Source organism: Pseudophryne corroboree (assembly GCF_028390025.1).
Source record: "Pseudophryne corroboree isolate aPseCor3 chromosome 2 unlocalized genomic scaffold, aPseCor3.hap2 SUPER_2_unloc_2, whole genome shotgun sequence".
Taxonomy (NCBI): domain Eukaryota; kingdom Metazoa; phylum Chordata; class Amphibia; order Anura; family Myobatrachidae; genus Pseudophryne; species Pseudophryne corroboree.
The window spans coordinates 797,249-824,492 of NW_026967489.1; the positions used below are offsets into that span (position 1 = coordinate 797,249).

The 27,244-nt window shown below is 51.6% G+C and overlaps 1 protein-coding gene across 1 annotated transcript in view; it reads right to left on the minus strand.

Moving 5' to 3' along the window:
- Positions 1-27,244, minus strand: part of LOC134983045 (uncharacterized) — a 118,632-nt gene that overhangs the window by 36,727 nt on the left and 54,661 nt on the right. Inside the window, exons 4-5 of the mRNA XM_063948744.1 lie at positions 21,445-21,524; positions 12,741-12,878 (exon numbers count right to left, since the gene is read on the minus strand). Coding sequence (XP_063804814.1) covers positions 12,741-12,878; positions 21,445-21,524 — 218 coding nt within the window. The remainder of the gene's footprint in view (positions 1-12,740; positions 12,879-21,444; positions 21,525-27,244) is intronic.

Sequence of the window (27,244 nt, forward strand, 5' to 3'; positions counted from 1 at the left end):
GCCCGCCACCTAAGGAGCGTGCGAGCAGAAATAATGGCACCCACAGAATTTGGGACCATCGGCACAAACAACTGAATAGCTCCCATCAGCACTTTACTAATCTTACATTTTAAAATAGGATTATAAATACCTACCGGTAAATCCTTTTCTCGTAGTCCATAAAGGATATTGGGGACACATTAGTACAATGGGGTATAGATGGGGTCCAAAGGAGCCAGTGCACTTTACATTTCTTCAACTGGGTGTACTGGCTCCTCCCCTCTATACCCCTCCCACAGCCAGTATAGGTAAAACTGTGCCTGAAGGAGAATGACATACTTGAGAGAAGGAACATAACAAGTGTGGTGAGACTCATACACCAGCACACTATAACATAAACCAACCAGCAACGGCTGGTAACAAAACAGCCACAGCAGAACAGGTAAATCTTTCACAAAGAAAAACCGTCAGAAAGTCACCGCACAGAGGCGGGCGCCCAGTATCTCTTATGGACTACAAGAAAAGGATTTACCGGTAGATAAGTAAAATCCTATTTTCTCTAGCATCCTTAAGGCATACTGGGGTCTTAGTACGATGGGGATGTCCCAAAGCTTCCAGAACGGGGGGAAATGTGCGGTGACATCTGCAGCACCACTGCCCCAAACTGGGTATCCTCTTTGGCCAGGGTATCAAACTTGTAGAACTTCACAAAGGTGTTCTTCCCCTGACCAGGTAGCAGCTCGGCATAATTGCAAGGCCAAGACCCACGGGCAGCCGCCCAGGAAAACCCCACTGATCTAATAGAGTGGTCCTTCAGAGACTGTGGAACAGGTAAGGCTGCCCCCACATAGGCCTGTTGGATAGTCAGCCTAAGCCAACGAGCAATGGACTGCTTAGAAGCAGGGCAACCCTTTTTCTGGGCATCATAGAGCACAAACAGGGAATCCGTCTTTCTGATCTGAGCCGTCCTCTTGATATAGACCTTTTAAGCTCGCACTGCATCCAATGCTTCCGGGAGCAGCAGAAGTGCCAGAACTTGACGGAACCACAATATGTTGGTTCAAGTGGAATGCAGAGACAACCTTCGGCAGGAACTGCTGCCTAGTCCTGAGCTCTGCTGTCTTCGTAAAAGACCAAGTATGGACTTTAACACGATAAGGCCCCCAATTCTGAGATACATCTAGCAGAAGCCAAGGCCAACAACATTACCGTCTTCCACGTGAGGTACTTTGTCTTCTACCATCTTCAACGGTTCAAACCAGGAGGAATGTAGAAATTTCAATACCACATTCAAATCCCAGGGTGCCGTTGGTGGCACAAAGGGAGGCTGTATGTGAAGTACACCTTGCAAGAAGGTCTGATCTTCTGGCAACACTGCCAACCTCTCCTGGAAGAAAATAGAGATAGATGAAATCTGGACCTTAAGGGAGCCCAGGCGTAAGCCCGTATCTACTCTAGCATGCAGGAAATGTAAGAAACATCCCAGGTGAAAATCAGCAGGAGGATATTTGCGCTACTCGTACCAAGAGATATGATGGTAGTACTTTGACGTCAAAGGCTTCCTGGCCTGCACCATGGTTGCAATAACCTTTTTGGAAAGGCCTTTGCGAGCTAGGATGTTCCGCTCAACCGCCATGCCGTTAAACAAAGCCACCATAAGTTCGGGAAGACAAACAGGCCCTGTTGAAGAAGGTCTCTTCTCATTTGTAGAGGCCAATGGTCTTCGATGTACATGTCCCAAAGATCCGCGTACCATGCCCCCCCGAGGCCAATCAGAATTCCCTGGACTCTCATGCCCGATTCTCTTAAGCACCCTCCGGAGAAACAGAATCGTAGGAAACAGGTAGACCAATCGGTAAAGCCACGGCGTCGTCATTGTATCCACTGCTATCGCCTGAGGGTCCCTGGTGCTTGAAAAATACCGGCGAAGTTTCTTGTTGAGCTGAGATGCCATCAAGTCGATCTGTGACCAGCCCCACAGGTCGGTGATCTGTTGAAACAGCTGTGGGCGGAGGTCCTGACGACTTAGGAAGTCTGCTTCCCAGTTGTCCACTCCCGGAATAAAGATAGCCGACGTTGCTCTTGCAATTCTTTCTGCCCAGAGGAGTATCCTTGACACTTTTCGCACGCAGGCTCTGCTCTTTGTTCCTCCCTGTCGATTGATGTAGGCCACCGCTGTGGCGTTGTCCGACTGAACTTGAATGGCCTGATCTCGGAGAAGAGGAGATTGACTGAAGCAGAGCGTTGGAGATTGACAGACGTTCCAGAATGCTGATCTTAAGTAGGGCTTCGTAGGCTGACCACCTGTCCAGGAACTGAGCCCCTCGGGTGGCAGCTCACTATCCTCTCAGACTGGCGTCCATTGCGAGAAGAATCCAATCCTGAATCCCGAAACTTTGCCCTTCCAGCAGGTTTGAGGACTGCAGCCACCACAGGAGGGAAATCCTGCCCTGAGGTAAGAGACGTATGATCCGATGCATCTGAAGATTTGATCTGGACCACTTGCTCAAGAGATCCAATTGAAATGTTCTGGCATGGAATCTTCCATACTGAATCACCTCGTATGAGGCTACCATCTTTCCCAACAGTCGTATGCAAAGATGGATGGATTCAGCCTTAGAACCACTCAGACCATCTCCTGGAGCTTCCTCGCCTTTTCCTCTGATATTGTAATAGAAGCTCCCTGGATCTCGCAATTATCAAGAGATCATCTAGGTAAGGGACGATATTGACCCCCTGGACTTGGAACTGAACGATAATTTCCACCATCACCTTCGTGAAGACCCTCAGAGCCTGGAACTGGTAGTGATCGTTCAACAGGGCAACTGCAGGTGAGCCTGGTGAGGTGGCCAAATTTGGATATGGAGATAAGCATCCTTTATATCCAGCGAAACAATGAACTCCTGTAATCACTGCTCGCAAGGATTCCATCTTGAACTTGAAGACCTTTAGGTAAGGGTTCAAGGATTTTAGAATGAAAATGGGCCTTGCTGAACAGTCCGGTTTTAGTACCACAAACAGGTTGTAGTAGTAACCCTCTCCCTTGGGACTGGACCAACTTCAGGATGGCCTGCTGCAGTGTAACTCGCATATCCTCCAAAACTGGTAAGCTTGATTTGAAAAATCGTTGGGGAGGAGCGTTGTCCAACCCCAGCTTGTAGCCCTGAGAAATGAGGCAGGAGCTTTCCCAGATGCAGCTGAGAAAGTACTTAGAAAGCGTCCTGTCATCGAACTATTCATCAGGGTTTTTCCAGGCTAACTGAAACAGGTCATCTAGATCCTTAGAATCAGGGAAAGTGACACTGTCAAAGTCGAAAAATATCATGCTTCATGTTGCCATATATTAACCCCAATGCGCACGCCCGGTGCTCGTGCACACAGTCTACCGTACGTGCACATGTCCGCAAATTGCGTGCACTCACTCCGGCGATTACGCGCGTGGCATGCGTATTTACGGTAGAGTTTGTGCGCTTGTAGCGGGCGACTCGTTTATAATATAATTAACCCAAATAGTGTGTTTTATAGGTAAAAGTCACCATAATAATGTCTCCAAGTATGTTTAGTGTAAATGGTTCATGGACTTGGGAATCCCTCTTTTCATGATACAAAGGGTCTGACAAAGGTTGAATAGTGGTGTCTGGTACCTAACCGAAGAGTATTTTATTAGTAACAATCCGGTGCTGGTTAGGTAGAGATTAATCGTTCCTGCATATAGTTATGTCTAAGTAGTTTATGGACATTTACTGTATTTGCGGTTCATTATCCATGCGGCGGGAATCCTAAGGACACCTCCCATCTGAGCAGTTTGTAATAGTCGCAGCCCACCTGTTCAAATCCACCTATGACCTTTTGTTACAGTGCAGAGAGACATTCCTGTGTCCAATGAACAATAAGATTGTAGGGCCCTTTGTAGTGTACTGTATGTTGTGTATATAAAGGCCACTGTCCCCAGACCGGCCAGTACTCTCTCTCATCAACATTTATCTCTGATAATTGGAGGACTGGATCCGGTTGCGCTAGCGAGTGTTCCCACGTATGGTATGTTCTCTGTGGCCACTTTGTTACCCGTTTAATGTATGCCATTCATTCTTAGTCTATGTATTTGTGTTTACGATCGTTCGCTATGGTGTATATTTCTGTTTAGTTATTCTGTTAGTTATTAATGTTAGGACTGTAGTGTAAAAGCTGTTACTGTTTCTTTTCCCTTTTACTTACTTACTTACATCGTCTAGTAAAGGTGTTGGAACCTTAGCAAGGAGTGTGTTTCACCATTTGTTATTAAGGGTTGCTGAGCATCTCAATCGCTCCAACAGCTAGCTTAAATATCAAGGTTAACCAGTGTTATATCATTACAGAATCTCATTACTAAGTCTTACAGTATAAGCATACTCTGTGTAAGGTTTAAAAGGTTATTATCTGTGTGTACGCTCGCTGTGTGTATTCCGTACACCCAGCGCAGCGTGTGTACGTAACTTGCGTACCACGTGCAAGGTCTTCGTACGCAAATAGCGTACAGAGTGCGTAGCACGTGCACGAGGTTTAGCGGCCATTACGGCTTCACGATATTAGTAAATAGCTTGTGTTAAAAGGTAAATATTTTGCTTTATCAACACTAACCCTTTTCTGTGAAGAGACGAACAACTGCTGTACTGTAGCGTCTTCCGCTGGGACTTCTAACACATCCCTGATAAACTGAAGATAATTTCCTCTGGAGCTCCATAGTATCCTGAGGGCACTTTTTTCTAAACTGGCTGTGGGAGGAGCATAGAGGGGAGGAGCAAGCACACCCAGTGGAAGAGAGACCCCCATTTATACCCCATCGTACTAAGTGACCCCAGTATCCCTTATGGATGCTAGAGAAAAATAGCTTCAATGCTCTTACTTAGTCACTTCTTGTAAGAATGAAACTGAACCTCTGCAGCAACCAATGTTCTCAACAAGTCCACAAAAGGCTCCTCAAGAGGCTGCGCACAGTGGATATTGCATATTTCATGTACCCGTTGCCAAAACCACATTTCGTTGTTACCCACCTTCCTCAGTGGTATGGCAGCACAGCATCCACAGAGGTAGCCACGCTCACTGCGGCAGCACAGCATCCACAGAGGTAGCCACGCTCACTGCGGCACCACAGCATCCACAGAGGTAGCCACGCTCACTGCGGCAGCACAGCATACACAGAGGTAGCCACGCTCACTGCGGCAGCACAGCATCCACAGAGGTAGCCACGCTCACTGCGGCAGCACAGCATACACAGAGGTAGCCACGCTCACTGCGGCACCACAGCATCCACAGAGGTAGCCACGCTCACTGCGGCAGCACAGCATCCACAGAGGTAGCCACGCTCACTGCGGCACCACAGCATCCACAGAGGTAGCCACGCTCACTGCAGCAGCACAGCATCCACAGAGGTAGCCACGCTCACTGCGGCACCACAGCATCCACAGAGGTAGCCACGCTCACTGCGGCAGCACAGCATACACAGAGGTAGCCACGCTCACTGCGGCAGCACAGCATCCACAGAGGTAGCCACGCTCACTGCGGCAGCACAGCATACACAGAGGTAGCCACGCTCACTGCGGCACCACAGCATCCACAGAGGTAGCCACGCTCACTGCGGCAGCACAGCATACACAGAGGTAGCCACGCTCACTGCGGCAGCACAGCATCCACAGATGTAGCCACGCTCACTGCGGCAGCACAGCATCCACAGATGTAGCCACGCTCACTGCGGCAGCACAGCATCCACAGAGGTAGCCACGCTCACTGCGACAGCACAGCATCTAGAGATGTAGCCACGCTCACTGCGGCAGCACAGCATTTACATGGGTAGCCACGCTCACTGCGGCAGCACAGCATTTACATGGGTAGCCACGCTCACTGCGGCAGCACAGCATTTACATGGGTAGCCACGCTCACTGCGGCAGCACAGCATTTACATGGGTAGCCACGCTCACTGCGGCAGCACAGCATTTACATAGGTAGCCACGCTCACTGCGGCAGCACAGCATCCACAGAGGTAGCCATGCTCACTGCGGCAGCACAGCATTTACATGGGTAGCCACGCTCACTGCGGCAGCACAACATCTACATAGGTAGCCACGCTCACTGCGGCAGCACAGCATTTACATGGGTAGCCACGCTCACTGCGGCAGCACAGCATTTACATAGGTAGCCACGCTCACTGCAGCAGCACAGCATCCACAGAGGTAGCCACGCTCACTGCGGCAGCACAGCATTTACATGGGTAGCCACGCTCACTGCGGCAGCACAACATCTACATACGTAGCCACGCTCACTGCGGCAGCACAGCATTTACATAGGTAGCCACGCTCACTGCGGCAGCACAGCATTTACATAGGTAGCCACGCTCACTGCAGCAGCACAGCATCCACAGAGGTAGCCACGCTCACTGCGGCAGCACAGCATTTACATGGGTAGCCACGCTCACTGCGGCAGCACAACATCTACATAGGTAGCCACGCTCACTGCGGCACCACAGCATTTACATAGGTAGCCACGCTCACTGCGGCAGCACAGCCTCCACAGAGGTAGCCACGCTCACTGCGGCAGCACAGCATTTACATGGGTAGCCACGCTCACTGCGGCAGCGCAGCATTTACATGGGTAGCCACGCTCACTGCGGCAGCACAGCATCCACAGAGGTAGCCACGCTCACTGCGGCAGCACAGCATTTACATGGGTAGCCACGCTCACTGCGGCAGCACAACATCTACATAGGTAGCCACGCTCACTGCGGCAGCGCAGCATTTACATGGGTAGCCACGCTCACTGCGGCAGCACAGCATCCACAGAGGTAGCCACACTCACTGCGGCAGCACAGCATTTACATGGGTAGCCACGCTCACTGCGGCAGCACAGCATCCACAGAGGTAGCCACGCTCACTGCGGCAGCACAGCATTTACATGGGTAGCCACGCTCACTGCGGCAGCACAACATCTACATAGGTAGCCACGCTCACTGCGGCAGCACAGCATTTACATAGGTAGCCACGCTCACTGCGGCAGCACAGCATCCACAGAGGTAGCCACACTCACTGCGGCAGCACAGCATCCACAGAGGTAGCCACGCTCACTGCGGCAGCACAGCATCCACAGAGGTAGCTACGCTCACTGCGGCAGCACAGCATTTACATGGGTAGCCACGCTCACTGCGGCAGCACAACATCTACATAGGTAGCCACGCTCACTGCGGCACCACAGCATTTACATAGGTAGCAACGCTCACTGCGGCAGCACAGCATCCACAGAGGTAGCCACGCTCACTGCGGCAGCACAGCATTTACATAGGTAGCCACGCTCACTGCGGCACCACAGCATTTACATAGGTAGCCAAGCTCACTGTGGCGGCACAGCATTTACATGGGTAGCCACGCTCACTGCGGCACCACAGCATTTACATAGGTAGCAACGCTCACTGCGGCAGCACAGCATCCACAGAGGTAGGCACGCTCACTGCGGCAGCACAGCATTTACATGGGTAGCCACGCTCACTGCGGCAGCACAACATCTATAGATGTAGCCACGCTCACTGCGGCAGCACAGCATCCACAGAGGTAGCCACGCTCACTGCGGAAGCACAACATCCACAGAGGTAGCCACGCTCACTGCGGCAGCACAGCATTTACATAGGTAGCCACGCTCACTGCGGCAGCACAGCATTTACATAGGTAGCCACGCTCACTGCGGCAGCACAGCATTTACATAGGTAGCCACGCTCACTGCGGCAGCACAGCATTTACATAGGTAGCCACGCTCACTGCGGCAGCACAGAATTTACATAGGTAGCCACGCTCACTGCGGCAGCACAGAATTTACATGGGTAGCCACGCTCACTGCAGCAGCACAGCATCCACAGAGGTAGCCACGCTCACTGCGGCACCACAGCATCCACAGAGGTAGCCACGCTCACTGCGGCAGCACAGCATTTACATAGGTAGCCATGCTCACTGCGGCAGCACAGCATTTACATAGGTAGCCACGCTCACTGCGGCAGCACAGCATTTACATAGGTAGCAACGCTCACTGCGGCAGCACAGCATCCACAGAGGTAGCCACGCTCACTGCGGCAGCACAGCATTTACATAGGTAGCCACGCTCACTGCGGCACCACAGCATTTACATAGGTAGCCAAGCTCACTGTGGCGGCACAGCATTTACATGGGTAGCCACGCTCACTGCGGCACCACAGCATTTACATAGGTAGCAACGCTCACTGCGGCAGCACAGCATCCACAGAGGTAGGCACGCTCACTGCGGCAGCACAGCATTTACATGGGTAGCCACGCTCACTGCGGCAGCACAACATCTATAGATGTAGCCACGCTCACTGCGGCAGCACAGCATCCACAGAGGTAGCCACGCTCACTGCGGAAGCACAACATCCACAGAGGTAGCCACGCTCACTGCGGCAGCACAGCATTTACATAGGTAGCCACGCTCACTGCGGCAGCACAGCATTTACATAGGTAGCCACGCTCACTGCGGCAGCACAGCATTTACATAGGTAGCCACGCTCACTGCGGCAGCACAGCATTTACATAGGTAGCCACGCTCACTGCGGCAGCACAGAATTTACATAGGTAGCCACGCTCACTGCGGCAGCACAGAATTTACATGGGTAGCCACGCTCACTGCAGCAGCACAGCATCCACAGAGGTAGCCACGCTCACTGCGGCACCACAGCATCCACAGAGGTAGCCACGCTCACTGCGGCAGCACAGCATTTACATAGGTAGCCATGCTCACTGCGGCAGCACAGCATTTACATAGGTAGCCACGCTCACTGCGGCAGCACAGCATTTACATAGGTAGCCACGCTCACTGCGGCAGCACAGCATCCACAGAGGTAGCCACGCTCACTGCGGCAGCACAGCATTTACATAGGTAGCCACGCTCACTGCGGCAGCACAGCATCCACAGAGGTAGCCACGCTCACTGCGGCAGCACAGCATTTACATAGGTAGCCACGCTCACTGCGGCAGCACAGCATCCACAGAGGTAGCCACGCTCACTGCGGCAGCACAGCATTTACAGAGGTAGCCACGCTCACTGCGGCAGCACAGAATTTACATGGGTAGCCACGCTCACTGCAGCAGCACAGCATCCACAGAGGTAGCCACGCTCACTGCGGCACCACAGCATCCACAGAGGTAGCCACGCTCACTGCGGCAGCACAGCATTTACATAGGTAGCCACGCTCACTGCGGCAGCACAGCATTTACAGAGGTAGCCACGCTCACTGCGGCACCACAGCATTTACATAGGTAGCCACGCTCACTGCGGCAGCACAGCATTTACATAGGTAGCCACGCTCACTGCGGCACCACAGCATCCACAGAGGTAGCCACGCTCACTGCGGCAGCACAGCATCCACAGAGGTAGCCACGCTCACTGCGGCAGCACAGCATTTACATAGGTAGCCACGCTCACTGCGGCACCACAGCATCCACAGAGGTAGCCACGCTCACAGCGGTAGTGACTAGGTTGCTGCGACGCGCGCACATGCAGCCACACGTATATTCGCACCCGCAATGCATAAGCATTGCGTAGTCGCGGGTGTGAACAGGAGCAGGCAGTCATTGCCATAATGTGTATGTATGTGAGTACGCACTGCAGCAACGATCAGCCTGGATACATGTGTATGTAAACTTGGCATCATCCACGTTGCGTATAGCCACCTTCTATTCTCTAAGGACTGTCTCATCTTCACCATGATGCGGAGATTAGAGAGACCCAGGAGACAAGGACACACCGGGAAGAGGAGCAGAATGAAGTGCAGGGTGGAGCAGGGGAGCAGGCTGAGGTGACCTGGCATATGAGAGAATATATGCATTTATAACTTGCTGGGGTCCTAAATATACCTTGTTCTACCGTGCTAGAAAATACTGCACTCTCCAGATACTTGTAGGGTTAATTCATATGTTTATTAGAAACGTTGCCATCATGATATCCTGCCGATGTTTCAGCTTACTAGGAGTATTTTTCAGGCAATGTATAGGCTTCAACATACATGAGCTGAAATCAAATGGATAAAACTGAACTTATTATCTTTCCCCCAGCCAGAGCACCACCCCCTACAAATATCTCTATCACTGTTGACAACACTATCATCTCCCCCGTTTCCCAACTCCGCTGCCTGGGCGTCACTCTTGACTCCTCCCTCTCCTTTGCACCCTACATCCAAGCTCTGGCGCAATCTTGTCGGTTCCAGCTACGCAACATTGCTCGTATCAGGCCATATCTCTCCCAGAGTGCAACTAAACTCATCATCCACTCACTGGTCATCTCGCGTCTCGACTACTGCAATGTGCTCCTCACTGGCCTCACTTGCTCCCACATCGCTCCCCTCCGATCTGTCCTGAACTCCGCAGCTAGGCTTATCTTCCTCTCCCGCCGCTCCACTTCTGCCACTCCCCTTCAACAAAATCTACACTGGCTCCCATTCCCCTACAGAATCCTCTTCAAACTCGTCACCCTTACATACAAGGTCATGTCTAATTCCACTGCTCCCTACATCTCCAACCTCCTCTCCCTTCATACTCCCTCCCGCCCACTACGGTCGGCTGATGACCGTCGCCTCTCCTCTGCCTTGGTCACTGCTTCCCATGCACGAGTTCAGGATTTTGCCCGTGCTGCACCCCTTCAGTGGAATGCGCTCCCCCACTCCATTAGTCTCTCCCCGACCTTGCAAAGCTTCAAACGGGCACTGAAAACCCACCTATTTATCAAAGCGTACCCCTCCAATGCATAACCTAGTCCTTAGGCTGCTCCTCCATCCCCCCTGCCCCATGCCTTGAACATCTCTGCTTTGCTCGCATACCACCATCAGGCTTCTACCTGCTTGCTTGCACCTCATGTCATCTGTCTGTTGCCCCTCCCCACTAGATTGTTAGCTCTTCAGAGCAAGGCCCTCTTTCCTCTTGTCTAAGTCCTCTTCTTGACACATTTCACTTAGCGACCATCTTTACCTGCTTTTTCTCGTGCTGGTAAATGGCCCCTCTCTATCTATGGCCACCAGCCCCAAGTAGTACAATGATTACTCCTTCGCTACTTACATCTAAGCTGTATTATGTATGAGAATTGTGCTGCTCTTTGTTACCTGCACTCCATTTTTGTTATTTATTTACTGTTATGCTAAGTTTTGTCTCCCTGTACTGTCCCTTGTACGGCGCTGCGAAACACTTGTGGCGCCCTATAAATAAAATGTAATAATAATAATGATGATGCTAGGGATCAAGGCATGAATGTATAATATTATATATATATATATATATATATATATGAATGAGAGAGAGAGAGAGAGAGAGAGAGAGAGAGAGAGAGAGAGAGAGAGAGAGAGAGAGAGAGAGTGTGAGTGTGTGTGTCAAAAGAGAACTGCACAAACACTTCAATCCTCAATGTTGCAGGTGTAAGGTAAGAGAAGAGTTAACATGTCCATATCCAGTAGAAGAGAATCCACCGGAGGCCGGAGCGAGGACAGAACCAGCGCACTGCTGAACAACAATTTCATTCCAATCCAAATGTTACAGGCAGCACAAACACCGATGAGCTCGTCCCGGCACAAACACCGATGACCTCGTCCCGGCACAAACACAGATGAGCTCGTCCCGGCCCAAACACCGATGAGCTCGTCCCGGCCCAAACACCGATGAGCTCCTCCCAGCCCAAACACCGATGAGCTCCTCCCAGCCCAAACACCGATGAGCTCCTCCCATCCCAAACACCGATGAGCTCCTCCCATCCCAAACACCGATGAGATCGTCCCATCCCAAACACCGATGAGATCGTCCCAGCCCAAACACCGATGAGATCGTCGCATCCCAAATACAGATGAGCTCCTCCCATCCCAAACACCGATGAGCTCGTCCCGGCCCAAACACCGATGAGCTCCTCCCGGCCCAAACACCGATGAGCTCCTCCCGGCCCAAACACCGATGAGTTCCTCCCATCCCAAACACCGATGAGATCGTCCCATCCCAAACACCGATGAGATCGTCCCAGCCCAAACACCGATGAGATTGTCGCATCCCAAATACAGATGAGCTCCTCCCATCCCAAACACCGATGAGCTTGTCCCGGCCCAAACACCGATGAGCTCGTCTCGGCCCAAACACCGATGAGCTCGTCCCGGCCCAAACACTGATGAGCTCCTCCCATCCCAAACACCGATGAGCTCCTCCCATCCCAAACACCGATGAGCTCCTCCCATCCCAAACACCGATGAGCTCCTCCCATCCCAAACACCGATGAGCTCGTCCCGGCACAAACACCGATGAGATCGTCCCGGCACAAACACCGATGAGATCGTCCCGGCACAAACACCGATGAGATCGTCCCGGCACAAACACCGATGAGCTCGTCCCGGCCCAAACACCGATGAGCTCGTCCCGGCCCAAACACCGATGAGATCGTCCCGGCACAAACACCGATGAGATCGTCCCGGCACAAACACCGATGAGATCGTCCCGGCACAAACACCGATGAGCTCGTCCCGGCCCAAACACCGATGAACTCGTCCCAGCACAAACACCGATGAACTCGTCCCAGCACAAACACCTGGATGACTGGATCAGAATTTGTGCTCGAGCCCCCCGTGGATACTTCTGTACAGGAGTTAGATCTCTTTAGATCAGTTTCCGCTTGTTGGGGTTGCTGGGTGGTAATATATAAGAGATTGTCATTGTGTCTCTAATTATTCATACACTTACACACATGCAGAAAGGTGAAATAAGTTGTCTGACCTTTACAGATCCCCCCAAGTTGCTTTTCAGTTTCATTCCATAATACTGGGCAGATGCTTTAAGGGAGTCTCGCTCATTTGAAGTCATCTTCTGGGTAACACTGGAACGATTGAGATGGGTCCCCCAAGATTTGGATTCCTGAAGAGGAGTACAGAATTGTGAAAGGTGCAAAATTAATGCTGGCCATAAACCTTATTGTCCGATCTGGCCGGTTGGAATTAATCTGGTAATGGATGAGAGCAAACGACAACTGACCAAACACGGGAAGACAAAAATGGTCAATCACACAAACTGGTTAAATCCATTTGATTGAACAAATTTGTCTGAACGACCATTTCTGTCAGTTTTACAGCATTTAGGAGCAAATGGTCAATTGTCATTTCCTCTAATCCATTACCAGGTTTTCATTCCAACCGGCCAGATCTGACAATGAATCTTCAGATGTATGGCCAGCTTACGGCTCTTGCAAACAATAAGTGGAGGGGAAATGGCTGTAAATTGCACACCCTCCAGTAATGAAAGGTGCTATGCTGTGGAGAATAAAGTAGTATACACAGACAAAGGGGTGCAGATGTCGAGCAGGTCCCTAACACTATGGGGCCAACATCTGGAACGCAGGGAACCCCGGAACACACTATTCTTTAGTGTGATGCCCTGGGGATGGGGTCCTTGCTGGATCATGTTTCGGGTTATGCCTAACCCTGCGTTCCAGATGTTGGCCCCCGTAGTGTTAGGGACCTGCTCGACAAGAGGTGACCTGGACGATTGGTGGGCAGGCTAATATCATTGACCCACGATATACCAACAACCTCTTATGACACCAGGGCCCGATGGTATTCACCCAAGGGTTCTAATGGAGCTTCACTCTGAACTGGCAAAACCGCTAACTTTGATCTTTAAGGATTCAGTTATATCAGGTATGGTTCCCAAAGACTGGCGTATAGCGGAAGTAGTGCCTATATTCAAAAAGGGAAGTATAGCTGAACCAGGTAATTATAGACCAGTTAGTCTTACATCTATAGTGGGGAAAGTATTGGAAGGTATTCTAAGAGATAGCATTCAGAAGTTCCTTGAAGTCAATAAGGTCATTAAAAGGAATCAATATGGGTTTATGAAGGACAGATCCTGTCAAACCAACTTACTTGGCTTTTATGAAACAGTAAGCGCAAACCTAGATCACGGTAAAGACGTGGATGTAATCTTTTTAGACTTTGCCAAAGCGTTCGATACTGTACCACACATGAGACTTATCTACAAGCTACAAGAATCAGGTCTAGGAAGCACAATATGCACTTGGGTCAAAAACTGGTTAGTTAATAGGGAGCAGCGCGTTGTGGTTAATGGATCTTTTTCAACTTGGACTGAAGTGCTAAGTGGTGTGCCGCAAGGCTCAGTATTAGGACCTCTATTGTTCAATATTTTAATTAACGACCTAACAGAAGGTCTAGAGAGCATGGTGTCAATTTTTGTAGATGATACCAAATTGTGTAAGGCTATAAATACAGAGGAGGATGCCGAGTCTCTTCGGAACGACTTAGTTGAAGTAGAAGCATGGGCAGCCAAATGGAGAATGCACTTCAATACAGACAAGTGTAAGGTAATGCACTGTGGTAACAAGAACAAAAATTACACCTACCTACTAAATGGGGTAAAATTAGGGGATTCTCTACTGCAAAAGGACTTAGGTGTCCTCATAGATAGCAAGCTAAGCAGTAGTACCCATAGTAGGACTGCAGCAAAGAAGGCTAAAAAGATATTAGCATGCATAAAACGGGGTATTGATGCTAGGGACGAGAGTATTATACAGGTTGAGTATCCAATATCCAAATATTCCGAAATACGGAATATTCCAAAATACGGACTTTTTTGCGCGAGAGTGAGATAGTGAAACCTGTGTTATTTGATGGCTCAATGTACACAAACTTTGTTTAATACACACAGTTATTAAAAATATTGTATTAAATGACCTTCAGGCTGAGTGTATAAGGTGTATATGAAACATAAATGAATTGTGTGAATGTACACACACTTTGTTCAATGCACAAAGTTACAAAAAATATTGGCTAAAATGACCTTCAGGCTGTGTGTATAAGGTGTATATGTAACATAAATGCATTCTGTGCTTAGATTTAGGTCCCATCACTAGGATATCTCATTATGGTATGCAATTATTCCAAAATACGGAAAAATCCCATATCCAAAATACCTCTGGTCCCAAGCATTTTGGATAAGGGAGACTCAACCTGTACTCCCGTTATATAAATCACTAGTGAGGCCACACATTGAATACTGTGTACAATTCTGGGCACCGTACTACAAAAAGGATATCCTGAAGCTTGTAAAGGTACAGAGGAGGGCGACCAAACTAATTAAGGGTATGGAGACGCTGGAATACGAGGAAAGGCTTGCAAGACTAGGCATGTTTACACTGGAAAAGCGTAGACTAAGAGGGGACATGATCAACATCTACAAATATATAAGGAGACAATACACAGAGCTTGCGCGGGACCTGTTTTTGGTTAGATCAACACAGAGGACTCGTGGACACTCGCTCAGGTTAGAGGAGAGGAGATTCCGCACAATACGGCGTAAAGGCTTTTCACGGCAAGGACAATACGTGTTTGGAATTCCCTGCCCGAGGGAGTTGTAATGGCGGAATCTGTCAACACCTTTAAGAATGGGTTAGATAAATTCCTATTGGATAAGGATATCCAGGGGTATGGTGCATAGTCATGCATTATAGTTACTATAAATAGGGATAAAATGCAACGGCTGACAGCAGCATCAGTCAGAAATGTTAGTAAAATCATCATGCATAGGACACCACAAATAGGTTGAACTCGATGGACAATTGTCTTTTTTCAACCTCAGATACTATGTTACTATGACATATTCTATTTTATTACACTGTAATGATCGTTTAGTGCATCTGCTCCCTCTGTCTGGAAACACTGAGTGTAAGCATACGACTAATGACGTACAGTACACGTATGCACATTCACTAAGGCCGCGAGGGGTTCAGTAAGATTTCTCAATGTACGGGATGCCGGCAGCCAGAATCCCGACAGCAGCATCCCGTCCATCAGAATCCCGACAGCAGCATCCCGTCCATCAGAATCCCGTCCATCAGAATCCCGTCCATCAGAATCCCGTCCATCAGAATCCAGACAGCAGCATCCCGTCCATCAGAATCCAGACAGCAGCATCCCGTCCATCAGAATCCCGACAGCAGCATCCCGTCCATCAGAATCCCGTCCATCAGAATCCCGACAGCAGCATCCCGTCCATCAGAATCCCGACAGCAGCATCCCGTCCATCAGAATCCCGACAGCAGCATCCCGTCCATCAGAATCCCGACAGCAGCATCCCGTCCATCAGAATCCCGACAGCAGCATCCCGTCCATCAGAATCCCGTCCATCAGAATCCCGTCCATCAGAATCCAGACAGCAACATCCCGTCCATCAGAATCCCGACAGCAGCATCCCGACAGCAGAATCCCGTCCATCAGAATCCCGTCCATCAGAATCCCGTCCATCAGAATCCCGTCCATCAGAATCCCGTATATCAGAATCCCGACAGCAGAATCCCGACAGCAGAATCCCGTCCATCAGAATCCCGTCCATCAGAATCCCGTATATCAGAATCCCGACAGCAGCATCCCGTCCATCAGAATCCAGACCGCAGCATCCCGCCCATCAGAATCCAGACCGCAGCATCCCGTCCATCAGAATCCCGTCCAGCAGCATCCCGTCCAGCAGCATCCCAACATGCTGCTGTCGGGATGCTGATGGACGGGATTCTGATGGACGGGATTCTGATGGACGGGATTCTGATGGACGGGATTCTGATGGACGGGATTCTGATGGACGGGATGCTGCGGTCTGGATTCTGATGGACGGGATGCTGCTGTCGGGATTCTGATGGACGGGATGCTGCTGTCGGGATTCTGATGGACGGAATGCTGCTGTCGGGATTCTGATATACGGGATTCTGATATACGGGATTCTGATATACGGGATTCTGATATACGGGATTCTGATATACGGGATTCTGATGGACGGGATTCTGATGGACGAGATTCTGATGGACGGGATGTTGCTGTCTGGATTCTGATGGACGGGATTCTGATGGACGGGATTCAGCATCCCGACAGCAGCACCCCGACAGCAGCATCCCGACAGCAGCATCCCGTCCATCAGCATCCCGACAGCAGCATCACGTATATCAGAATCCCGACAGCAGCATCCCGTCCATCAGAATCCAGACAGCAACATCCCGTCCATCAGAATCCAGACAGCAACATCCCGTCCATCAGAATCCAGACAGCAACATCCCGTCCATCAGAATCCAGACAGCAACATCCCGTCCATCAGAATCCCGTCCATCAGAATCCCGACAGCAGCATCCCGTCCATCAGAATCCCGTCCATCAGAATCCCGACAGCAACATCCCGTCCATCAGAATCCCGACAGCAGCATCCCGTCCATCAGAATCCAAACAGCCCCCCTAGACATCACCTGTTCCCTACACTAACCCACCCTCCTTGGTGCCTAACCCTAATCATCCCTCCCCTGTGCCTAACCCTAACCCTTCCCGGTACCTAACCCTCCCTCCACCGGTACCCAACCCTAATCATCCCTGGTGCCTAACCCTAACCCTCCCTCCACCGGTACCTAACCCTAATCATCCCTGGTGCCTAACCCTAACCCTCCCTCCACCGGTACCTAACCCTAATCATCCATGGTACCTAACCCTCCCTCCCCGGTGCCTAACCCTAACCCTCCCTCCACCGGTACCTAACCCTAATCATCCATGGTACCTAACCCTCCCTCCCCGGTGCCTAACCCTAACCCTCCCTCCACCGGTACCTAACCCTAATCATCCATGGTACCTAACCCTCCCCCTGTGCCTAACCCTAACCATCCCCGGTACCTAACACTAATCATCCTCGGTGCCTAACCCTAATCATCCCTCCCTCCCCGGTGCCTAACCCTAATCATCCCTCCCTCCCTGGTGCCTAACCCTAATCATGCCCAGTACCTAACATAGAAACATAGAATTTGTCGGCAGATAAGAACCACTTGGCCCATCTAGTCTGCCCCTTTTTTTTTTTTATATTATTTTTTTTTATCACTAACCTTATTTGATCCTTATTTCTTTGTAAGGATATCCTTATGTCTATCCCATGCATGTTTAAATTGCTCTACTGTCTTAGCCTCTACCACCTCTGATGGGAGGCTAATCCACTTGTCCACTACCCTAACCCTAATCATCCCCGGTGCCTAACCCTCTCTCCCCGGTGCCTAACCCTAATCATCATACACGGTGCCTATCCCTCCCTCCTCAGTACCTAACCCTAACCCTCCCTCCACCGGTACCTAACCCTAATCATCCCCGGTGCCTTACACTAATCATCCCTCCCTCCCTGTTGCCTAACCCTAATCATCCCTCCCTCCCCGGTGCCTAACCCTAACCCTCCCTCCCTGGTGCCTAACCCTAATCATCCCCAGTACCTTACCCTAATCATCCCCAGTGCCTAACCCTAACCCTCCCTCCACCGGTACCTAACCCTAATCATCCCCGGTGCCTAACCCTAACCCTCCCTCCACCGGTACCTAACCCTAATAATCCATAATACCTAACCCTCCCTCCTCGGTGCCTAACCCTAACCCTCCCTACCCGGTGCCTAACCCTAACCCTCCCCGGTACCTAACCCTAATCATCCTATGCCTGAACCCTAACCCTCCCCGATGCCTAACCCTAACCCTCCCCGATGCCTAATCCTAACCCTAACCGGTACCTAACCCTAACCCTCCCTCCTAATGGCTAAACCTTAAAAACACACATCCCGCGGCGTGACGCAAGCGCTTCCCCCTGGAAGTATCGGGATTCCAGGCGTCGGTATTTAGACGCCGAGATCCAGAGTCATGTCGAGATTTAGACACCAGTGTTCCTGCTGCGGATGGGATTCCAGTTTCAGTATTTTGACTGCCAGCATCCTGTCCATCAGAATCCCGACAACCCCCTAACCCTCCCTTCTCATAGCTAAACCTAACCCTATCTCCCCCTGCTGAAAGAAGGATTGGGATATAGGGCGTCGGTAATTAGACAACGGGATTCCGAGTCTTGTCGGGATATAGATACTGGTGTTCCTGCTGCGGACGGGATTTCGGCATCGGGATTTCGAGCCCCGGGATCCCGTCCATCGGTAAGCTGACTGCATCCCGCGAATAGAGGGAGACAGTAACCATAACACAAATGTGACTCCAGCAGAGGACTTATAGGCCAGCATGCAGAGACACAGCACACGGTGAGGAGATTAGGAAGATGGAGAACTAGGATCCGGCCAGAGATACTGATCAGTATCTCCACCCTCACTTCCACTAACTGTAGGGGTACCCCAAGGTTCTGTCCTTGATCCTCTTCTCTTCTCTCTCTATACGTCCTCACTAGGTAAGCTCATTAGTTCTTTTGGTTTCCAATATCATCTCTATGCTGATGACACCCAAATCTATCTTTCCTCTCCAGACCTCTCCCCTGCTCTCCTCACTCGTATCTCCAACTGTCTCTCTGCTACCTCTTCCTGGATGTCCCAGCGCTTTCTTACACCAAACATATCCAAGACCAAGCTGATCATCTTCCCTCCCTCCTGCATAACCTCACCTCCTACACTCTCATTATCTATTGATGGCATGACTATCTCCTCTAGCCCCCAAGTGCGCTGTCTTGGAGTAATCCTTGACTCCTCCCTCTCCTTCAAACCACACATTCAGCACCTCTCACAAACCTGCCGTTTTCATCTAAAACATATTTCCAGGATCAGACCCTTTCTGACCCAGGATGCTACGAAGACTCTTATCCACTCACTGGTCATCTCCAGACTGGACTTCTGTAATCTGCTCCTGACTGGCATTCCTGACAAACACCTCTCTCCACTCCAATCTATCCTCAATGCTGCTGCCCGTCTCATCTTCCTCACCAAACGCACTACGTCCACCTCTCCTCTCTTACTAGACCTTCACTGGCTCCCCTTCCCTTTCAGAATCCAATTCAAGCTTCTCACTCACTGACAAAGCCCTCACCCGCTCCTCTCCCATCTACATCTCTGACCTAATCTCCCTCTACACTCCCACCCGTCCTCTTCGCTCTGCTAATGCACGCTGACTCTCCTGTCTACTGATTACTTCCTCCCTCTCCTACCTCCAAGATTTCTCACGTGCTGCACCACTTCTCTGGAATTCCCTACCTCTCTACAAAACTTCAAAACGGGCTTTCAAGACCCACTTCTTCCCCAAACCCAGCCAAATCTCATCCTAACCCTCTGTTCCACGCTCTCTATGTATCCCATCTGTGTCACCCCTGTCTGTCTGCCCCTCCCCTTTAGAATGTAAGCTCTCACGAGCAGGGCCCTCTTCCCTCATGTGCTTATCCTTTCTTACTTTAATAATCTTCAACTACACCAAATCCATCAGTCTTCTGCCACCTGATACTTATTCCAGTGTCATCTGCTGATGTAGCTATGTTTATTTACCCTGTACTTGTCCTATACTGTCATCAACTGTAAGTTGCTGTTTTCCTGCTTGATTATTTATGTACTCTGTAATTGGGCGCTGCAGAACCCTTGTGGCACCATATGAATAAAGGATAATAATAATAATAATAATAATCACATCATCGTCAGCACTTTCCACCTCCAGCAGAGGCCATACAGGCCAGCATGCAGAGACACAAAACATGGGTGGTCATTCAGAGTTGTTCACTCGCAAGCTGCTTTTAGCAGCTTTGCACACGCTAAGCCGCCGCCTACTGGGAGTGAATCTTAGCTTATCAAAATTACGAACGAAAGATTAGCAATATTGCGAATAGACACTTCTTAGCAGTTTCTGAGTAGCTCCAGACTTACTTCGCATCTGCGATCAGTTCAGTCAGTGTCGTTCCTGGTTTGACATCACAAACACACCCAGCGTTCGCCCAGACACCCCCCCCCCCCCCCCCGTTTCTCCAGCCACTCCCGCGTTTTTCCCAGAAACTGTAGCGTTTTTTCGCACACTCCCATAAAACAGCCAGTTTCCGCCCAGGAACACCCACTTCCTGTCAATCACATTACGATCACCAGAACGAAGAAAAAGCCGTGAGTAAAATACCTAACTGCATAGCAAATTTACTTGGCGCAGTCACACTGCGGACATTGCGCATGCGCATTAGCGACTAATCGCTCCGTTGCGAGAAAAAAATAAGGAGCGAACAACTCGGAATGACCCCCATGGTGAGGAGATTAGGAAGATGGAGAACTCATCGTCAGCAGACACAGAGTAGACCAGGGTCTTCAGCCAGGACCTGAAGGAACCTATTCATCCCTTTGGTGTGGAACATTTGTAGACACAGGATTATTTACCATTATTGCCATGCCGTGACACTGCTCCTATGAATGGTAAAACATATCACACTGACCGGTTCTGTCCCGGGTACACCACACACCTTATGTTACACCGGACAAAACCGCATTTCATATATAGGATTATGGAGACATTCAGAGAGAATTGTGACATGCCTTGTGTTAAATACCTCCCCTACCGAAATGGGAAACATTCCCGAAGAACCAGGCGTTTACACACTCATTTGGGGGGATTGTAATAAATAGGCCGTAATACACCAATACTAGTGCCCTGGATATAAGGTCAGTGATCTCCTGACCGGTCTCACCTCCGTCATATTCTCTGCACATACAGCAGGTGCTGCGCTCAGTCTTCCTTGCCTCAGATTCCGGAACTCCCTGTACAGGTCTGCAAACAGGAGGAACACAACAGTAACATTATGCTGATGGAATAGATGGCGAGGAGACAGGGGGACAGGGCGGAGAGGGGACAGGGCGGAGAGGAGACAGGGCGGAGAGGAGACAGGGCGGAGAGGAGACAGGGCGGAGAGGAGACAGGGCGGAGAGGAGACAGGGCGGAGAGGAGACAGGGCGACAGGGCGGAGAGGGGACAGGGTGGAGAGGGGACAGGAAGGAGAGGGGACAGGAAGGAGAGGGGACAGGAAGGAGAGGGGACAGGAAGGAGAGGGGACAGGAAGGAGAGGGGACAGGAAGGAGAGGGGACAGGGTGACAGGGTGGAGAGGGGACAGGGCGGAGAGGGGACAGGGCGGAGAGGGGACAGGGTGAGGGGGGACAGGGTGGAGAGGGGACAGGGCGACGAGGGGACAGGGCGGAGAGGGGACAGGGCGGAGAGGGGACAGGGCGGAGAGGGGACAGGGCGGAGAGGGGACAGGGCGGCAGGGTGGAGAGGGGACAGGGCGGAGAGGGGACAGGGTGGCAGAGTAGAGAGGGGACAGGGTGGCAGGGTGGCGAGGGGACAGGGCGGCGAGGGGACAGGGCGGAGAGGGGACAGGGCGGAGAGGGGACAGGGCGGAGAGGGGACAGGGCGACAGGGCGGCGAGGGGACAGGGCGACAGGGCGGAGAGGGGACAGGGCGGAGAGGGGACAGGGCGGAGAGGGGACAGGGCGGAGAGGGGACAGGGCGGAGAGGGGACAGGGCGACAGGGCGGCGAGGGGACAGGGCGGAGAGGGGACAGGGCGGCGAGGGGACAGGGCGGCAGGGTGGAGAGGGGACAGGGTGGAGAGGGGACACGGTGACGAGGGGACACGGTGGTGAGGGGACACGGTGGCGAGGGGACAGGGCGGCAGGGTGGCTAGGGGACAGGGCGGAGAGGGGACAGGGCGGCAGGGTGGCGAGGAGACAGGGCGGAGAGGGGACAGGGCGGCAGGGTGGCTAGGGGACAGGGCGGAAAGGGGACAGGGCAGGAGGGGGGACAGGGTGGAGAGGGGACAGGGTGGCAGGGTAGAGAGGGGACAGGGTGGCAGGGTGGAGAGGGGACAGGGTGGCAGGGTGGAGAGGTGGCAGGGTGGAGAGGGGACAGGGTGGCAGGGTGGAGAGGGGACAGGGTGGCAGGGTGGAGAGGGGACAGGGTGGCAGGGTGGAGAGGGGACAGGGCGGCAGGGTGGAGAGGGGACAGGGCGGTAGGGTGGCGAGGGGACATGGTGGCAGGGTGGAGAGGGGACAGGGCGGCAGGGTGGAGAGGGGACAAGGTGGAGAGGGGACAGGGGGACAGGGTGGCGAGGGGACAGGGCGGAGAGGGGACAGGGCGGAGAGGGGACAGGGCGGAGAGGGGACAGGGCGGAGAGGGGACAGGATGGCAGGGTGGAGAGGGGACAGGGCGGCGAGGGGACAGGGCAGCGAGGGGACAGGGCGGCGAGGGGACAGGGCGGCGAGGGGACAGGGCGGCGAGGGGACAGGCTCGTGCCATCGTCCTGTGATTGGCTGCTAGGTGACAACCTGCTTTGTAAGCAGATAGAGATGAAGAATACAGCCCCAGTATATTACACTGTGCTTTCAGGTCAAGGTCATTCACGTCGGCTCCTACACACACACACACACACACACACACACACACACACACACACACACACACACACACACACTGGTCACACACACACACTGGTCACACACACACACTGGTCACACACACACACACACTGGTCACACACACACACACACTGGTCACACACAGGTCACACACACAGGACTAGGTTACTCTGAGGAATATATGACTGGCTGTTCCTGCGCGGGGTCTCCCTGCAGCGGGGTGTGTGAGGGCGTGTGTGGGGTGGGGCAGTAATATCCAGTACTGGGGGGAGTGATGTAAATGATTATTCTGCGCAGCGCGACCTAATATGGCCGCACCTTATAGATAGAGATCACTAATAATAAACATGGAATTTGTCAAAGCAACAAAAGAGTAACGGCGGTATACATGTAACGTTATATATAGGAAAGTGTACGACACAAGGACCATGTGACCGGCGGCCGCTCATCTCATGGTGACCGAGTACGGTCATTCAGTTATTGTTCTAGAACATCTCAAAGACCCGGATAATATAACGTTCCAGACTACAGTCATCACCAGCAGCATCTGATCACACACACATGCAGGAGGTACACCAGGTGCCTCATGCTGCATTATCATATGTGTCACCCTCACTGCAGTGTACAAGGACGCAGCATCGGATCACACACACATGCAGGAGGTACACCAGGTGCCTCATGCTGCATTATCATATGTGTCACCCTCACTGCAGTGTACAAGGACGCAGCATCGGATCACACACACATGCAGGAGGTACACCAGGTGCCTCATGCTGCATTATCATATGTGTCACCCTCACTGCAGTGTACAAGGACGCAGCATCGGATCACACACACATGCAGGAGGTACACCATGTGCCTCATGCTGCATTATCATATGTGTCACCCTCACCGCAGTGTACAAGGACGCAGCATCGGATCACACACACATATGCAGGAGGTACACCAGGTGCCTCATGCTGCATTATCATATGTGTCACCCTCACCGCAGTGTACAAGGACGCAGCATCGGATCACACACACACACATGCAGGAGGTACACCAGGTGCCTCATGCTGCATTATCATATGTGTCACCCTCACCGCAGTGTACAAGGACGCAGCATCGGATCACACACACATGCAGGAGGTACACCAGGTGCCTCATGCTGCATTATCATATGTGTCACCCTCACCGCAGTGTACAAGGACGCAGCATCAGATCACACACACATGCAGGAGGTACACCAGGTGCCTCATGCTGCATTATCATGTTACCCTCACTGCAGTGTACAAGGACGCAGCATCTGATCACACACACATGCAGGAGGTACACCAGGTGCCTCATGCTGCATTATCATACGTTACCCTCACTGCAGTGTACAAGGACGCAGCATCTGATCACACACATGCAGGAGGTACACCAGGTGCCTCATGCTGCATTATCATATGTGTCACCCTCACTGCAGTGTACAAGGACGCAGCATCGGATCACACACACATGCAGGAGGTACACCAGGTGCCTCATGCTGCATTATCATATGTGTCACCCTCACTGCAGTGTACAAGGACGCAGCATCGGATCACACACACATGCAGGAGGTACACCAGGTGCCTCATGCTGCATTATCATGTTACCCTCACTGCAGTGTACAAGGACGCAGCATCAGATCACACACACATGCAGGAGGTACACCAGGTGCCTCATGCTGCATTATCATATGTGTCACCCTCACCGCAGTGTACAAGGACGCAGCATCGGATCACACACACACACATGCAGGAGGTACACCAGGTGCCTCATGCTGCATTATCATATGTGTCACCCTCACCGCAGTGTACAAGGACGCAGCATCAGATCACACACACATGCAGGAGGTACACCAGGTGCCTCATGCTGCATTATCATGTTACCCTCACTGCAGTGTACAAGGACGCAGCATCAGATCACACACACATGCAGGAGGTACACCATGCGCCTCATGCTGCATTATCATATGTTACCCTCACTGCAGTGTACAAGGACGCAGCATCGGATCACACACACATGCAGGAGGTACACCAGGTGCCTCATGCTGCATTATCATATGTTACCCTCACTGCAGTGTACAAGGACGCAGCATCGGATCACACACATGCAGGAGGTACACCAGGTGCCTCATGCTGCATTATCATATGTGTCACCCTCACTGCAGTGTACAAGGACGCAGCATCAGATCACACACACATGCAGGAGGTACACCAGGTGCCTCATGCTGCATTATCATATGTGTCACCCTCACCGCAGTGTACAAGGACGCAGCATCGGATCACACACACATGCAGGAGGTACACCAGGCGCCTCATGCTGCATTATCATATGTGTCACCCTCACCGCAGTGTACAAGGACGCAGCATCGGATCACACACACATGCAGGAGGTACACCAGGTGCCTCATGCTGCATTATCATATGTGTCACCCTCACCGCAGTGTACAAGGACGCAGCATCGGATCACACACACATGCAGGAGGTACACCAGGTGCCTCATGCTGCATTATCATGTTACCCTCACTGCAGTGTACAAGGACGCAGCATCGGATCACACACATGCAGGAGGTACACCAGGTGCCTCATGCTGCATTATCATACGTTACCCTCACTGCAGTGTACAAGGACGCAGCATCGGATCATACACATGCAGGAGGTACACCAGGCGCCTCATGCTGCATTATCACGTTACCCTCACTGCAGTGTACAAGGACGCAGCATCGGATCACACACACATGCAGGAGGTACACCAGGTGCCTCATGCTGCATTATCATATGTGTCACCCTCACCGCAGTGTACAAGGACGCAGCATCGGATCACACACACATGCAGGAGGTACACCAGGTGCCTCATGCTGCATTATCATATGTTACCCTCACTGCAGTGTACAAGGACGCAGCATCGGATCACACACACATGCAGGAGGTACACCAGGTGCCTCATGCTGCATTATCATATGTTACCCTCACTGCAGTGTACAAGGACGCAGCATCGGATCACACACACATGCAGGAGGTACACCAGGTGCCTCATGCTGCATTATCATATGTGTCACCCTCACCGCAGTGTACAAGGACGCAGCATCGGATCACACACACATGCAGGAGGTACACCAGGTGCCTCATGCTGCATTATCATATGTTACCCTCACTGCAGTGTACAAGGACGCAGCATCGGATCACACACACATGCAGGAGGTACACCAGGTGCCTCATGCTGCATTATCATATGTTACCCTCACTGCAGTGTACAAGGACGCAGCATCAGATCACACACACATGCAGGAGGTACACCAGGTGCCTCATGCTGCATTATCATATGTGTCACCCTCACCGCAGTGTACAAGGACGCAGCATCGGATCACACACACATGCAGGAGGTACACCAGGTGCCTCATGCTGCATTATCATATGTTACCCTCACTGCAGTGTACAAGGACGCAGCATCGGATCACACACACATGCAGGAGGTACACCAGGCACCTCATGCTGCATTATCATGTTACCCTCACTGCAGTGTACAAGGACGCAGCATCGGATCACACACACATGCAGGAGGTACACCAGGTGCCTCATGCTGCATTATCATATGTTACCCTCACTGCAGTGTACAAGGACGCAGCATCGGATCACACACACATGCAGGAGGTACACCATGTGCCTCATGCTGCATTATCATATGTTACCCTCACTGCAGTGTACAAGGACGCAGCATCGGATCACACACACATGCAGGAGGTACACCAGGTGCCTCATGCTGCATTATCATATGTTACCCTCACTGCAGTGTACAAGGACGCAGCATCGGATCACACACACATGCAGGAGGTACACCATGTGCCTCATGCTGCATTATCATATGTTACCCTCACTGCAGTGTACAAGGACGCAGCATCGGATCACACACACATGCAGGAGGTACACCAGGTGCCTCATGCTGCATTATCATATGTGTCACCCTCACCGCAGTGTACAAGGACGCAGCATCGGATCACACACACATGCAGGAGGTACACCAGGTGCCTCATGCTGCATTATCATATGTGTCACCCTCACTGCAGTGTACAAGGACG